The sequence below is a fragment of the Hemitrygon akajei genome, chromosome 5 (assembly GCF_048418815.1).
Source record: "Hemitrygon akajei chromosome 5, sHemAka1.3, whole genome shotgun sequence".
Taxonomy (NCBI): domain Eukaryota; kingdom Metazoa; phylum Chordata; class Chondrichthyes; order Myliobatiformes; family Dasyatidae; genus Hemitrygon; species Hemitrygon akajei.
The window spans coordinates 146,314,288-146,332,515 of NC_133128.1; the positions used below are offsets into that span (position 1 = coordinate 146,314,288).

Below are 18,228 nucleotides of genomic sequence, written 5' to 3' on the forward strand. Positions count from 1 at the left end.
GTACCCATTGAAACCTTGAGGACTGGGTATAACCACAAAGCTGTTCAGGAGAGAGTTTCAGGATTTTGACCCAGCAAAAGAATGGTGTTTACACATCAAGATGGTAAATGGCTCCAAGGAGGTGGTGTGCTCATGCTTTTGCTGTCTAGTAGCTAGTAGAGTTCATGGACTTAGACGGACTGACTAAGGAGTCTTGTTAAGTTGCTGCAGTGCATCTTAAGGATTGTATACTCTATGCTGCCATTGTGCCCCAGTGGTGGAGTAAGTGAATGGTTGTGCATGGGATACTAATCAAGCAGGTTGCTATGTTCTGTATGGTTTCAAGTTCCTTGAATGTTGTTGAAGCTGCACTCATCCAAGCAAACAGAGAGTTTTCTGTCATATTCCTGACTTAAGCCTTGTAGATGGTGGACAGGCTTTGGGGAGTGAGGAAGTCAATAACTTACTACAGGATTGAGTCATGAGAACTGCCAGGAAACATTACAGTGGCCTTCAGAAAAGGATTCTCATGATCCATGATGACCTCCTGCATATTTAGGAAGTGGAAACTCGTTTTAATCTTGAACAGATCTGAGTTCTCAGGGGCAGCTATTATAAGAACATTATTATGGTTGATGGTTGGCAGTATCACAGGGAAACCAGCATTGTTGGCAAGGCTCAGTGCACAAGGTGCCACTTACTCCTGCTTGGAATCAAAAGACACAATGTTGTTTGTCAGGAAACTTGCTACCAATTCTGATCCTAATAGGATCCACTGATATGTGTTGCAAAGGGTTAGATCAGTTTTGCAAAAAGAAAATGTCCTTGAGCTCATCCCTTATTTGTTACTTTTTGAGAAACAAAACTAAATAAGGACACCATTACATATTTTGCGGTCATATGGGGCCCTGTAATACTAGATCAAATGCATACACATTGTGATATTGCGTTGTGATCTTGGATAAGAATGGGCAGGTCAGTTCAGATTCGAAAGGAACATAATTAGTCTCATCTGAAAAAGTCCATGGGGTAAATATCATAAAATATTTATGATTTTGCTCACAAATTTTAAAACAACCACCTATCACCTATTGTGTACCCCACAAGGGGAGTCTAGGGGAAATCAAATTTGATAACTGATTCGTTATTTGGAATTGGGAAGAGAACATTTTGAGAATTCAGTGTTTTGAATTCCTATTTTTTTCTCAATTTTTTTCCCCACTTAACAGCCTGTCACTCTTGTAGATTAATTTATTTTCTTCAAATTGTTATACTGCTATCCAGATGCTGATAAAATAGTCTTTTGGAATTTGGGATGAAGAAATGTTCTCAAATGTGGTGAGAAGTATTGGCTGGAGTCTTTGGAACTGTGACCCAGCAAAATTTATCCCCCCGGTGAAAGATAAAAACATGAGACAGATAAAATATGTGAAAATGTTATTTAGAGACAGAGAAAAATTAAAGTCCAGAATAACTATTGAATCAATGTTAAACCCAATGGATACATTTTAAGAGACCATCAACCCACAAGTAAAGCCTCACATACTACAAACTATGGTGGAAAACCAGAGCACATTGTTTTTCAAAATTAATATTATATATATTCAATAGAACCAACCTTTCTTTTGTATATATGTGAAATACTACCTTGAAAACTAAATGGATCATCATTTGGAGACCACTCTTGCCTGGATATTTTCCTGCAATGTTCTGAGATGACAAATTGAAAAGGTTGGCTCCGGTTTCTGTGCAAAGAGCATGGACCAACATTTTCTTTCCAACTCCAGATGGTCCTGCCAGTAACAAAGACTTCACTATAGGAGCTTTCTCATGGACAGCTTGTGAACCTGCAAAAGGAATTCAGTCTTTATCAGAGAATGTTTACTCCAAGTGTAGATCTGTTTCAGCCATTAAACTTAATTTAGAGTCATTAAAAGATACAACACAGAAACAGGCCCTTCAGACCATCTAGTCTGTGCCCAATCATCTAAACTGCCTACTCCCATTGACCTGCACCTGGACCATAGCCCTCCATATCCCTCCCATCCACATACCTATCCAAACTTCTCTTAAACGTTGAAATCAAGCTTGCATGCACCATTTGTACTAGCAGCTTGTTCCACACTCTCACAACCCACTGAGTGAAGAAATTCCCCTTAAATTTTTCACCTTTAACCCATAAACCATGACCTCTAATTGTAATCTCACCTAACCTTAGTGGAACAAGCCTGCTTGCATTTACTCTATCTATACCCCTCATAATTTTGTATGCCTTTATCAAACCTCTCCTCAATTTTCTATCTTACAAGGAATAAAGTCCTAACCTTTTCAACATTTCCTTACAACTCAGGTCCTTCAGTCCTGGTAAAATACTTGCAAATTTTCTCTGTACTCCTTCAACCTTACTTACTTAACATCTTTCCTGTAGGTAGATGAGCAAAACAGCATACAATACTCCAAATGTCTTATACAACTTCAACAGAACATCCATTTCTTGTATTCAATACTTTGATTTATGAGGGCCAATGTGCCAAAACCTTTCTTTATGACCCCATCTACCTGTGCCACCACTTTGAATGAATTAATAGATCTGTATTCCCAGATCTCTTTGTTCAACTACACTTCTCATTGTCCCACTGTGTAAGACCTACTCTGGTTGGTCTCCCAAAGTGCAACACCTCGCACTTGTCTGCAGTAATTTCCATCTGCCATTTTTCAGCCCATTTTCCCAGCTCATTCAGATCCATCTGCAAACCATGATGGTCTTTCTTGCTGTTCACTACACCCGCAATCTTGGTGTCATCGCAAATTTGCTGATCCAGTTAACCACATTATCATCAAGATGGTTGAGATAGATGACAAACAACAATAGACCCAGCACCGATCCACTAGTGGCAGTCCACTAGTCACAGGTCTCCAGTCAGAGAGGCCACCATCTACTGCTAATCTGTGGCCTCTCCCACAAAGCCAATATCTAATCCAATTTACTACCTCATCTTGAAGGCTGAGCAATTGAGCCTTCTTGACCAGCCTCCCATGAGGACCTTGTCAAATGCCTTGCTGAAATCCATGTAGGTAACATCCACTGCCTGGTCATCAACTTTCCTGGTAACGTTCTCAAAAAACTCTATAAAACTGGTTAGACATGACATTCTGCAAAGAAAGTCGTGCTGACTATCCCTAATCAGTCCATGTCTATCCAAATACTCATATATCTGGACCCATAGAATACCTTCCGATAACTTTCCCACTACTGATGTCAGGCTCACTGACCTATATTTCCTGGTTTATTTTTTGAGCCTTTCTTAAATAGTGGAACAACATTAGCTATCCTCCAATCCTCCAGCACCACACCTGTTGCTAAGAATGATTTAAATATCTCTTCTAGATCCCTGCAATTTCTTCATTTGCCTCCTACAGGGTTCAAGGAAACATCTTGTTAGGTCCTGGGGATTTATCCACCCTAATTTGCCTCAAGACAGCAAACACCTCCTCATCTGTAATCTGTAGAGAACCATTGTCAATTTGCATTGACATTTCCAACATTAAGATCTGAAATACAAAAAAGATAGAATGGAGATTTGTGGAAGATTTAGGGGACTAGGTAGATAAAGTCAGTCCGTTATCTCTGGCAGAGAATTTAGAACAACTTGGCAAAATCTTAGTTAGAACCAGGAATGAAGGAAACGAAAACTAAAAAAACTGAATTCAAAACAGATATCGAGAAGCATTTAATCCATAAATAGGTCTGTGGAATCTGCTTATGATTTCCCAAAAATGCTCTGTATCCCGTGCAAATAATTTCAAAACAGATGGTATCAAAAGAGAAGAATTAAAGGACAGTGAATGGATTTAAGGTACAGGCCATCCATGATCCAATAAAAGACAGAAACAAACTAAAGGTTTATCCCTATTCCAAATTTATAAGAGCAGGAACTCCAAGGTCATACTTCTGGCTCTCTTTTTATAGAAATATTAAAGTTTCCATTCTAAGCTCACAAGGTGAAGTTTGGGATGGAAAACCAGTTCTGTGGAAACACTTGATATTTCAGTTATGCTGAAGAGAAAGAAAAAGAGATTTCCAGAGACTTTACAATATGACGAGAATATAATGAATAGAAGCAGGGGTAGGCCACCTGTAACTCACTGCATCATCTTTGAATAATTCAGGGCTGAGCTTTTGTCTCAGTGTCATTTTCCTGAACCAAATCACTAAATCGATGAATCGCTCTCTCAATGACTGAGCCTCCTAAGCAAGGAATTCTGGATTCCAGAATTTCTTCTCGCCTACATCTCAAAAAGTAATTTCTTAAATTTTGACAGTGAGCCCTCATTTCAGATGCCTCAGCCAGGGGAAACGTATTTGTATCTACACAGTCAAGTTATGTACTTAGGTTGCATATTTCACTGAGATCACTGTTCAATTGTCTAAAATTAACACAGTATCAAATGATCTGTTTAATCTACACATGAACTTTTAGTGATTATACATGAGAAACTGTAGATGCTGGAAATCTGAAGCAACACACACAAAATGCTGTAAGCATTTAGGTAAGGCAGCATTTATGGAAGAAAATAAACAGCTGACATTTCAGACTGACACCTTTCAGTGATTTACATAAGAGGGCACCCATGTCCCTCTGAGCACCAACAGATTTCAACTGAAAATTATTGTTTAGAAAAAACTAGCTGGGATGGACAGATGAATTGAATGACATTGCATTGACAAAGAGTGGTATAATTTTCTACTCTGTATTGTAATGGATGTTAAAATACAAATGACTTTTTAACCTGCACCTGCTGGGGTGTTCAGTCAGGCCATCAAACAGAATATCTTGCCAGGGAAAAGCACTAATCTGGATGATTTCTTCCATATGTTCTTTTCGTTATTTGCCCTACCTTCCCTAAAAATATGTGAGTTATGACATGGGAGCTTTGGAGTATGTTGTTTTTATAACTAGAGAACCCATTTGTTTTTCATTATTCATCAAGGCAGCTTTAAGGCTTAAACCACTCTTCTTCTTGAATTTTATTTGAGATAGCATATAGGAGCCTCCAATTGGATTGGACAGTGGACTGTGGGGGAAGAGTTGCCAATGTTTCCACTCAAAGTCAATACATGTACAGTTTGTGAAAAATTTGGATTAGGTATTGCCTCACGTCCAGATAAGCATGAAACAAAGTCATTTTTGGAGTTCTGCTGGATGCTTCTCTGTAACCTAATAATAATTAGATCAACACAGATTTGCTGGTTTTTTTTCTTCATTATGAAGAAAAAAAATTAGATATCTCAATTCTCCATTGACTTTTTAACTGAAATGATCAGAAAGTGCAAAATGTACTGGCTGTTTTCCATAATATAGCTGGCATTCCCAATGGAGACACTGTGGGATATCCAACCTTGAATTATGAATGAATTATTAGCATGCTTTCTGCCAAAGCCATTGCGTGTCATGATTGGTTTCCATTAATTGTGTATTGCTAACACTGAGAGCAGGCACTGGGAATTTACCATTCCCATTTTAAGCTCTCTTGTTTCAGTATGCACTTACTGGATGCTTAGCAAACAGCTACAGTATCTTATGTTAAAGAAGATTACATTACAGAACTAAAGTGAATGAAAAACATTTTCACTAGAAATTCAACATTGAATGAAGATAACAAAGGGAATTTTGAAATAAGTAAATAAATGCAAGTGATACTAATAAATTATTTAATTCTCAATAACACTGTGGTAGAAACCTATTCCACTTGCACTACTATAACCGTTTACTTAAAAGGGCCTCCGCTGTTTGGGGTTGACCGTAGATATTGCGTCCCAGCAGTCTACATGATTCGCAAGGCAGGGCTGTGCGATATGGAGAGCAAGCTGTCACCTGTGTAGCATGCACTCTCTCTCCACACAGCTGATGCATCAAAGGAATGGCAGGGGCTGATACAATGTGGCACCAGTGGCATCACAGGAGCTGCCAGTCAGTGTTGAACTCAACACAGGACTGCCTTAGTGACTCCAGCTCTGGATTTTTCCACAGGGTTTACTCCCCAATCCTTCCCCATTATAGCTGCAAGGCAGAGGCAGGTTTGAGATCAGAGTTTTCCTTCCACTAGATGAGCTGCCAAACACAGACAACAAGCCCCACCTGCCTGAAGTGACTGGTTTTAATGTGCCTTTGCCCCTTCTCCTGCCAGTAGAAGTGTTTCCACTAGCTTAGCAGCTAAGCCACACGTCGAGGCCTGAAGCTATTCTTGACTGTCAGAGGTTATTTGAGACACATCCCATTGGGAACATTTAATAGGCAGTGGAAGCTGATCCCCACTACCAGCTCCAGCTATGACAATCTTAAGGAACCATTACATTTTTACTATTTTCCTCCCAAAATCAGTCAAAAAGTCTTCAAGCTTCTCCACTGTTTGAGTTATTAAACAGGATAAAAAGTAGCTATGAGGGAAGGTAAAAGATCATAATGTGAAGTATGACTATAAAATTTCTTTAAAAATACGGATATTGCTGGCATTATTGTTCATCCCTATCTGACCGAGGAAGGAGGTAAAAGTCAACCGCACCGCAGTCACATGTAGACCAGAATGAAACACTTCTTTCTCTGAAGGGTGTTAATGGACGACACAGATCTTTATGAAATCATTAATTTGATACTTCTTTTTAAAAAACAATACCAGTTACCTTAAATTAAAGACACCAGCTGATATGGTGGAATACTCATCTCTGGATCAAATGTCCAAAACTCTGGTTGCTACTCTAACAGCTTAACCTTTGCATCACCTTATCCACTGAAACATAATGTATGGTCAGAAAAATAACAAAGACTACCATCCATGGTAAAGGAGGTTGAGAATATCAAAACAATCATATTCACCAACAATATTAGGACAGGTATCTAAAATTTAGATCAACAAGTTTGGCTTTAAGAAACCACTTATTGGTTGAAATGGAGCTACAGAGCTGGATAAGTTTGCAAGACATATTACAGAGCATAAGACGTTACTCTGAATCTCGTTTTCCCTGAGCTCACTATTATGATCAGTTTTGGTTCATGTCTTCAGTCACAGAGTTCTGAGAAGGTGGAAAGAGCTGGTAGTGCAAAAGTTGGATGTGATTTTGATTACAACATTCAAATAGGCAATGATTCCGTACAGAATGCATGGGCTGAAGGGCCTGTTACTGTGCTGTAAATCTCTATGACTCTAATTTTTAAAAGTATACCAACAATGCTTGCTATATCTAGAACATAAAAAATAAAACAGTACAGAATAGCAACAGGTCCTTCAGCCCACAATGTTATGTCAAACTAATTAAATGCCTAACTAAACTAATCCCTTAGGTCTACACCATGTAGATATTCCTCTATTCTTTGCATGTATGTATACCTTTCTAAGAACCTTTTAAATATATCTATTGTCATTGTCTCCACTACCACACCTGGCACTGCACCACTCTCTGGATAAAAATTCTTCCTTCACATCTCCCTCGAACTTACTGCCTCTGACCTTAAACAAATGTTCTCTTATAAAAGAAATTTTGATCCTGTGTAAAAGGTGCAAGCTGTCTAGTCTATCTACAGCACTCATCATCTTAAAAACTTACTTCATGTCCCCATTCAGCTATTGTCACTCCAAAGGAAAATAAAACAATTCATTTGCTGATAACCCTTAACTAGAAGTAAGTGTTAACACATTTCAAACAAATAATAGCCTTCCAAATGAATACTGGGTTAACGTGCAAGAAAATATTGCCAGGTTTTATTTTAATTGGGAAATTTAAGGGTATTAGCTTGGTTATGGATAGAAATAAACATATGCATTTTGAGAAAAACGACAGTGCCTATCATCCACAGTGCTATCAGGTTTTTACCAATAATATAATAAAAGATGCATAATTTTAGTTTTGAAAAGTCAGCTCAGCTCCAGACCTCATCACAGTTGTCCGAACATGAACCAAAAAGCTGAATTCCAAAGTGTGGTAAACTATGTGTACCTGTCTGGACACGCCCCTCTGCTGACTACTCCTGTGGCTCCTCCCACAGACCCCTGTATAAAGGCGCTTGGGGCACTGCTCCTCCCTCAGTCTCCGAGATGCCGTGCTCCCTTTTTGCTGCTAATAAAAGCCTATCGTTCACTTCCTGTCCCCGAGAGTTATTGATGGTGCATCACAAAGGTAAAATGGAATTCCTTTATAGGCTCCCAAGAGTTAAGAATTTCAGAAAAGTTAGGTCTTTCCCATGATTCCATAAGATCATAGATATAGGAGCAAAAATAGGCTATTTGACCCATTGAGCCTGCTCCATCAGCCATATCATCACGGCCTATCCAATTTTTCTCTCATCCCCATTCTCCTGCCTTCTCCCCGTATCCCTGCATGCCCTGACCATTCAAGTATCTATCAATTTCTGCCTTAAATATACATAAAGACGTGGCCTCTACCGCTGCCTACGCCAAAGAATTGTGCAGATTCACCACTCTCTGGCTCAAGAAATTCCTCCTCATCTTCATTCTAAAATGACATCCTTCTATTCTGAGGCTGTGTCCTCTGATCTTAGATTCCCCCACCATAGGAAACATCCTCTCAACATTCACTCTATCAAGGCCTTCTATCATTCGATAGGTTTCACTGAGGTCACCCCTCATTCTTCTGAATTCTAGAGAATACAGGCCCAGAGTCATCAAACGCTCTCCATATGACAAGCCAATCAATCCTGCAATCATTTTTGTGAACCTCCTTTGAACCCTCTCCAATGTCAGCACATTGTTTTTTAAAATAAGGAGCCCAAAACTGCTCACAATACTCCAAGTGAGGCTTCGCCAGTGTTTTATGAAGTCTCAACATTACATCCTTGCTTTTATATTCTAGTCCTTTTGAAATGAATGCTAACATTGCATTTTCCTTACTCACCACAGACTCAACCTGAAAATTAACCTTTAGGGAATCCTGCACAAGACTTCCCAAGTCTCTTTGTGCCTGTTTTTATTTTAGAAAGTAGTCACCCCTTTCATTTATTCTACCACACTGCATGACCAAACATTTCCCGACTCTGTATCCATCTGCCATTTCTTTGCCCATTCTCCTAATCTGTCTAAGTTCTTCTGTAGCCTCGCTACTTCCGCAAAACTACCTGCCCCTCCACTATCATCTTATTGTCTGCAAGCTTTGCAACAAAGCCATTGATTCCATCATTCAAATCATTGATATGTAATGTAAAATGAATTGGTCCCAACACAGACCCCTGTGGAACACTACTGGCCACTGGGCTCCCTTTATTCCCACTCTTTGCCTCCTGCCAATTAGCCACTGTTTTATCCGAGCTAGAATATGTCCTATAACACTATGGACTCATAGCTTGTTAAGCAGCCTCATGTGTGGCAACTTGTCAAAGGCCTTCTGAAAATCCAAGCACACAACATCAATCGATTCTCCTTTGTCTATCTTGCTTGTTATTTCTTTAAAGAACTCCAACAGATTTGTCAGGCAAGATTTTTCCTTGAGGAAACCATGCTAACTACAGCCTATTTTATTATGTACCTCCAAGTACCCTGAGACCTCATCCTTAATAATCACCTCCAACATCTTCCCAACTACTGAGATGAGACTAACTGGCTTTTTGTTTCCTTTCTTCTGCTTCTCTCCCTTCTTGAAGAGTGGAGTGACAATTGCAATCTTTCAGTCATCCGGAACCATTCCAGAATCTTGTGATTCTTAAACAATCATTATTAATGCTTTCCACGATCTCTTCGGCCACCTCTTTCGGAACCCTGAGGTGTACACCGTCAGGTGCAGGTGACTTATCTACCTTCAGACCTTTCACTTCCCAAGAACGTTCTGTCTAGTTACAGCAACATGACACACTTCATGACCCCTGACACCTGGAACTTCCACCATATTGCTAGTGTCTTCCAATGAAGAGTGTTGCAAAATACTGATTCAGTTTGTCCGCCATTTTGTTGTCCCCCATTACTACCTCTTCAACATCATTTTCCAACAGTCCAATATCCACTCTCGTCTCTTTTTTACACTTTATATATCTAAATAAATCTTTGGCATCCTCTTTAATATTATTGGCTAGGTTACTTCTGTATTTCAGAAACCTGCTTAATGATTTTTTAGTTTTCTGTTGGTTTTTAAATCTTCCCAATCTTGTAACTTCCCACTAATTTTTGCTCTATTATATGCCCTCTCTTTGGCTTTGACTTCTCTTCTTAGACATGGTTGTGTCAACTTTCTTTTAGAATACTTCTTCTGCTTTGGGACGTATATATCCTGTGCCTGCTGAATTGCTTCCAGAAATACTAGCTATTGCTGCTCAGCCATCATCCTTGCCAGTATTTTTTTTCCAATCAATTCTGGCCAGCTCCACTCTCATGCCTCTGTAATTACCTTTACTCCACTGTAATACTGATATATCTCACTTTAGCGTTCCTTCTCAAATTTCAGGGTGAACTTGATCATATCGTGATCACTTCCTTCCTTTACATGCGGCGGATATGAGGCGGCGCGGCATGGCAGCAGCGGCCTTTCAGACCTGGTGCTACTTTAATTTAATTTTCTATTTTAAGTTTGATACACAATTTTCGATTAGGGCACATGCATAATAGAGCAGCTATCTACCATCGGCAGATACTACTACAATACAGAGATCGCCCAAAAACAAACCTCCACAAAGATCTGCTGGCTGAATTACGCGACGTCGGCTTGCTGAGGTGAATGGGACTACAATCCTCGGACTTGCCTGATGCTGGGAGCCAGAGATGGAGATGTCAAAAGCGAAGTGCGAGGAAGCAGAAGCGAGGCAAACGGGCAGGGGTCCGTGCCAGGCTAAAAGCAAACCCTAGCTGGCTGGCTCTCCCGTCCATTCTGTTCTCCAATGTCCGCTCCCTGGACAATAAAATGGACTACATCCGACTCCAACGTAATACTCGGCGGGAGTACAGAGTTTGCTCCGCGTATGTCTTCACAGAGACATGGCTCACTGATGGGATTTCGGACGTTGCCATCCAGCTAGATGGGCTAGCTTCATTTCATTCGGACAGAGATGCAGCTGTCTCCGGTAAGGCTCGCGGTGGCGGTGTCTGTGTTTATATTGACACGGAATGGTGTAAGAACTCTGTGCTGGTTTCCAGACACTGCTCATCGTTATTGGAGTTTGTGGCAGTTCGATGCAGACCATTTTATTTGCCACGGGAATTCACCTCTGTTCTTATATTCGGTGTGTACATTCCCCCCTGCGCTAATGCTAAGGAGGCGCTCTGTGAACTGTATGGGGCTATTAGCGAACTGCAGAAAGCACATCCTGATGGTCTGTTTATTGTCGCCGGTGATTTTAACCACGCAAAACTTAAGTCAGTGCTCCCCAAATTCCAACAGTATGTGGACTTTGCAATGAGGGTGGAGAACACATTGGACCTGGTTTACACAAACGTTCCCGACGCGTACCGGGCAGAGCTCCGCCCCCACCTCGGATACTCAGACCACATCTCTGTTATGCTAATCCCAGCATACAGACCACTCGTCAGGCGCTCCAGACCAGTTCAGAAGCAGGTGAAAACCTGACCAGCAGGAGCCATCTCTGCTCTTCAAGACTGCTTTGAGAACACTGACTGGCACATGTTCAGGGAGGCTGCAACCGATGGCAACTCTACCAACTTAGAGGAGTACACAGCATCAGTGACCAGCTACATCAGCAAGTGCATTGATGATGTTACTCTGTCCAAGACCATCACTATACGCGCTAACCAGAAGCCATGGATGACCGCAGAGGTGCGTGCGCTGCTGAGGTCCTGCGACTCTGCCTTCACAGCAGGTGGCAAGGCAGCTCTAACAACAGCAAGGGACAAACTGTTCCGAGCCATCAGAGGGGCAAAGCGTGCACATGCCCAGCTAATCCACAGTTACTTCCAGGATAGCGGCGACACGCGGCGCATGTGGAAGGGCATCCAGGACATCACCAATTACAAGACAACATCACCTGATTGTGCAGGTGATGCCTCCCTCCCAAATGTGCTGAATAACTTCTATGCCCGGTTTGAGGCGGAAAATGATGTGGCGGCAAGGAAGTCCACCCCTCCTGCGAATGACCAGGTGCTGTGTCTTTCCGTGGCTGACGTGAGAAGAACCCTGTTCAGGGTCAACCCACAGAAGGCTGCTGGACCAGACAACATCCCTGGTAGAGTGCTCAGAGGATGTGCAGACCAGCTAGCAGATGTTCTCACTGACATCTTCAACATCTCCCTGAGCAGCGCCACCATTCCAACGTGCTTCAAGGCCCCCACCATTGTCCCCATGCTGAAGAAGTCTTCAGTGTCCTGCCTAAATGACTACCGTCCCATTGCACTCACATCCATCATCATGAAGTGTTTTGAGAGGCTTGTCATCAAAACTCTGCTGCCCCCCTCACTGGACCCCCTGCAGTTTACGTACCGTCCCAACCGCTCAACAGATGACGCCATTGCCACCACCCTCCACCTGGTGCTAACCCACCTGGACAAAAAAGACACATACGCTCGGATGCTGTTCATAGACTTCAGTTCAGCATTCAACACAATCATCCCTCAGAAACTGATTGAAAAGCTGAGCCTATTGGGCCTGAACACCTCCCCCTGCAACTGGATCCTAGACTTCCTGACTGGGAGATCTCAGTCAATCCAGATCGGGAGCAGCATCTCCAACACCATCACACTGAGCACGGGGGCTCCCCAGGGTTGCGTGCTCAGTCCACTGCTGTTCACTCTGCTGACCCACGACTGTACTGCAACACACAGCTCGAACCACATCATCAAGTTCACTGATGACATGACCGTGGTGCGTCTCATCAGCAAGAACGACGAGTCAGCTTACAGAGAGGAGGTGCAGCGGCTAACAGACTGGTGCAGAGCCAGCAACCTGTCTCTTAATGTGAACAAAACAAAAGAGATGGTTGTTGACTTCAGGAGGGCACGGAGCGACCACTCCCCGCTGAACATCAACGGCTCCTCGGTTGAGATCGTAAAGAGTACCAAATTTCTTGGTGTTCACCTGACGGAGAATCTCACCTGGTCCCTCAACACCAGCTCCATAGCAAAGAAAGCCCAGCAGCGTCTCTACTTTTTGCGAAGGCTGAGGAAAGTCCATCTCCCACCCCCCATCCTCATCACATTCTACAGGGGTTGTATTGAGAGAGTCCTGAGCAACTGCATAACTGCCTGATATGGAAATTGCACCATCTCGGATCACAAGACCCTGCAGTGGATAGTGAGGTCAGCTGAGAAGATCATCGGGGTCTCTCTTCCCGCCATCACGGACATTTACACCACACGCTGCATCCGCAAAGGAAACAGCATTATGAAGGACCCCTCATACAATCTCTTCTCCCTCCTGCCATCTGGGAAAAGGCACCGAAGCATTCGGGCTCTCACGACCAGACTATGTAACAGTTTCTTCCCCCAAGCTATCAGACTCCTCAATACCCAAAGCCTGGACTGACACCTTGCCCTACTGTCCTGTTTATTATTTATTGTAATGCCAGTACTGTTTTTGTGCACTTTATGCAGTCCAGTGTAGGTCTGTAGTCTAGTATAGCTTTCTCTGTGTTTTTTTAAAATTACGTAGTTCAGTCTAGTTTTTTGTAAACCATAGTCCTGAAAAACGTTGTCTCATTTTTACTATGCACTGTACCAGCAGTTACGGTCGAAATGACAATAAAAGTTGACTTGAAAGAACATGTGGTTCTTTTACCTTAATGTCTCTAATCAATTCTAGTTCATATTCTGGTCCCAATCCACATGTGTCAGATCCTTTCCAATACCATCAAAATTGACCTTTCTCCAATTTAGAATCTCAACCTGAGGAGCAGACCAATCCTTTTCCACAATTATCTTACAACTGATGACATTGTGATCATTACATGCAAAGGATTCCCCTACACAAATTTCAGTCACCTGCCCTGTCTTATTCCCTAATAGATCTAGTATCATATCCCTCTGTGTACTGATTAAGGAAAATCCTGAACACATTTGACAAGGCCTTTCCCATCCAGCCCTTTTACAGTATGTGAGTTCCAGTGGATATGTGGAAAGTTAAAATCAATTACTATCTCAACTTTGTGTTTCTTGCAACAGGCTGCAATCTCTCTATATAGCTTCACTGCTGGGTGGTCCTATTAATGAGGTTATACCTTTCTTACTCCTCAGTTCTACCCATATAGCCTCACTAGACGAGCTCTCCAGTCTGTCCTGTCTGAGCACTGCCATGACAATTTCTCTGACTAGTAATGCCATCTCTCCCCCCTTCGATGCAGCTATCTCCCTGTATATCCTGCCTCAACCTCTGCTAGAACCTGAATTACTTGTGGATGTGGTCATCAGGAACACTAGTGGTCCTCCTAACTTCCCACATCTCACCAACGGAGCAATCCACTATCCTGCTTAGCACCCCCACTTCTCTGAATGTGCAAGAAGAAAGAAAGAATAAATAATGAAAGAAAATCTACCTACAGCCTACACCTCTCCTCACCAAAGCCTCAATGAGCAGAACCCTCAACTCCCCACTCTAACACTGGCCTACTCACACACTGTCCACTCTACTTAAACCTAACTTCTTTTTATTGGATCTTGCCATGCCTAATTATGCACAATACATTCTCTCCTTGGGAAATGTAGCACACAAATTATGCTTATTGCCCTCGCTTGTTTCCCTCTCACAATTCAATGTCTCCTCGGGGACTGTTTTCCAAAAATATAATTAGTTAGTATTAGAATTTCAGACCAGTGAGTCAATGAGTACACAGTAAAGGAAGGAAATCTATATCATTATCAAAGGTATTAATTTTGTTATTTTTAAGCAGTCATCAAAACTTCCAACGATTCAGTCCAAAACCTTGAAAACAGCATTTCCCACAACCCTGGGAACCCTTAAAGCAAACGTATTAAAGTCCCATGAAACTACATATATTCAACTATATTACATATCATAAACAATGGCAAAAATAAACGGCATAATTGTGTGGCTCTTTTTCTAGCTGACTTTCTTTACTTGTTTCTACTTTTCAAAAGATGACTGCTTGTGCTGTGTCGGAGTTCCCTGGACACAAATGGGTGTCTGAATTATTACTGAAAAATGCTTAGTGTGCAATTATGGATTATTTGAAGAGCGGTTGGGAGAAAGAAATCTCATCAAAGCCACATCTATCCACGTTTAATTCTGCTATGATTAACTTGCCAAACATGGCTTTATAAAGTGAAACAACCAGCACAAGGTATTTACATTCCTTACCCAATCTGAGCATATTAAAATTTCTACTCACATTGTTGCTTTCTCTTGACTGGCTAACTCAACATATAATGATATGGTAAGTGTTACTTCCCCAATGTTCTCCTTTTTAAAGGTGAACTATGAAGGTTTACAGTTGGACACCTACCAATTTTCCTTTCACACACTGTCCAAATGCTGTTTGGTCATGTAGAATTGGGATGAGAAGTGATTTCATTCACACAGAGAGCAGTAAATGGTTAGAATTTCTTCTCAGGGAGTGGCAGGAAGGTCAGTCATTGAGTGTATTCAGGATGAAAATTAAAGGAGTTTTGGATGTGACTTGAGTCAGGGGAAGATGGGTTAATGTAGGAAAGGGACATGGAGATACATGATCAACCATGGTCTTACTGAATGGGTGAGCAGGTATAACAGGTCAAATGGCCCTACCTGCTTCTACTATTTATGTTCTTACTTTTCATCCTTCAGTATAGTCAGTGACTATTAGCAGTTTCTTTATCCATGAGTAGATTCATAACCAAACCTGATACTATGCTTCCTATCTAAATATGCAGATTTTGCAGAAGGATGGCAATTAGGAACAGAAAATTCATCCTTTTTAGCTTATATGAATTGAAATCTGATGTATTGCTTGAATTACCACTCCTAATTCACTTATGTACAGTAACTAAGCAATCAAGAAACTAGTTGGTAAAGAAGAACCTAATTCTATAAATATGTTTTCTGTTGACATGATCTGGTTACAGAGCTCTGATCTGTTTGCTACTCTGTTTAATACTGAAGTAAATGTGCAGGGCTGACATCTGCCAAATCATTTCTCCAGAAAGTTGACAACTCTTGTCAGTGTTATCAGTCACACCAAACTGTTGTAGCCTACGCTGTGATATTTTATTTCTACTGGATATAACTTGGTAGAAAGGAAAAAAAAGTAAAATATCTTCATTAAATTATAATTAATTGTGATAATTGGAGTACTAATGCTTAAAATTATGAAGTCAGGTCAACATTTCTACTCAGCATCTCCTTAAGGCAGGAAGTAAAGCTTCAAGAAGAAATTCAAGAAGTCAAAATATTTACATACAAATGCTCTAGGAATTCAGAATTTTGTTTGAACAGCTCTATAAAGCATTACACATTGAGAGAAAGCTAATAAACTAAAGAAAAAGTATAATGAAATATCTAATGAATAAATAGTTTTCACGAAAGGCCTGTGGGAATGATTCCCTTGACGTAAATATGCACTAAAGTTGGGCCCGTTATAGGAAGGACCATGGCTTGCAATTACATGGTGTAGAAGCTATGAGATGTAGATGAATTTCTACAGATGATTAAAGTACATTTGAGAAAGATGCTCAACAATCCTCCTTATCTGATGGTGTTTGCAGGTTTTTGTGAGGTCAGATAAGCACAAGTGGTTAAAGCTGCTCGAACTATGTCTCTTGGAGTGAGCAAGTGGTGGAGGTCACATTCACTGTGCCTTTAAATGGAGGCAGTTCATACAGCTATTCAGGGAATAGTTTTTATCCGCTGCAAGGAGCAAATTGAGGAGGACTCAGCAATAGCTTTTCTGTAAAAGATAGGAGATTGATCCCTGCCATCCCTCCTCACTCCTAGCCATTCTGTAAGGAGTCTCTGTATGTTCTCCCCATGGAATAGGTGGGTTTTCTCCAGGTCTTCCTGTTTCCTCCCACAGTTCAAAGACATACTGGGTGGGTTAACTGGTCATTGTAAATTGTCCTGTGATTAGGTAGGATTAATCAGGTTTGTCAGGGATTGTTGGGGCAGCGTGGCTCAAAGGGCCAGAAGGACCTACAGCTCACCATATTGCTAACTAAATAAATGAATGAATGAATGGATGAAACAATTAATCTATAAACGAACAAATAAATAAATAAGTAATCAGGCACCTCCTTTCCTGAAGTTGGATACAATTTTTTGAGGTCCTCTAGCACTTAATCAAAACTCATAATCTATTGAAAAGCAGAAATCCTTACTTTGCTGTATGCTTCTGACTAAAAAATTATCCTAGATCAGGCACCTCAATGAACTGCAGAAATACTACTAATACTGTCTCTGAAAATCCTCCAATCCAGTGGCAGGATATTAACTGACCTTATCATCTTGTCCCAGGCCAAAATCTCTTGTGCTGAACTTCTAATTACACTCACTAAGTTCCAATGGACAGGTAAATTTTGTCACTGATACCTGATCCAGAATCAGGCACTGTAAAGCCAGAGATTCCAGGTGTACAGAACAAAAGATTCTACACTTTTCTCAATGCCCCCTTGACAAAGTGCAATACCCTCATCGACACATGGAAATCACAGCCCAAAATGTAGAAGGAACTTTCAGAATGACTTTAAGGAACCCGAGTCTTATCACTGCAAATGTATAGAAGCCCAATGAAAAAGTTGAAAGTAATGCACAATCCACGTTTCAAACACCTTCTGCCCCACCTGTGGCAGAGTCGGCAGGTTCATCTTTAGCTGGCCTTCAATTTTATAAAAAGTTGGTCAGAGCTCATTGGAGTACTTCAAGCATTTCTGATTGCCACATGATAAGAAGGAGGTGATAGCACTCGAGAAGGTTAAGAGAAACTGCACTAAGATGTTACCAAGGATGAAATGTTTCAGTTATAAGGAAAGACTGGAGAGGCTAGGTGTGTTTTTCCTGGAACAGAGGTTAAGAGGACATGATTATGGTTTACAAAATTATGAGTGGTCTAGATAGTAAATGGTAGATTAGTAGTATATCAGAAGAGAATAAAACTTAAGGACACACACTTTTAGAGTCAAAAGGCAAGAGATTTAAAGGGAGTCGGGGGTCCTTTTCACGCAGAAAGTGGTGAATACCTGCAATGCACTGTCTTAAAGAAGTGTTTAAATGAGTACATAAATTATCTACACATAGAAGGCTATGGGCTAAGTGCTAAAAGGTGGAAATATATGGATGAGTACTTACTGAGCACTCTGGACGCAGTGGACTGAATGGCCTGT

General features: G+C 41.1%; 1 protein-coding gene across 2 annotated transcripts in view; it reads right to left on the reverse strand.

Annotated features, from left to right (window-relative positions):
- Positions 1-18,228, reverse strand: part of LOC140728281 (dynein regulatory complex protein 11-like) — a 184,387-nt gene that overhangs the window by 28,549 nt on the left and 137,610 nt on the right. For both annotated transcript variants that reach the window (XM_073046777.1, XM_073046778.1), the window contains exon 15: positions 1,627-1,826. In XM_073046777.1, coding sequence (XP_072902878.1) covers positions 1,627-1,826 — 200 coding nt within the window. The remainder of the gene's footprint in view (positions 1-1,626; positions 1,827-18,228) is intronic.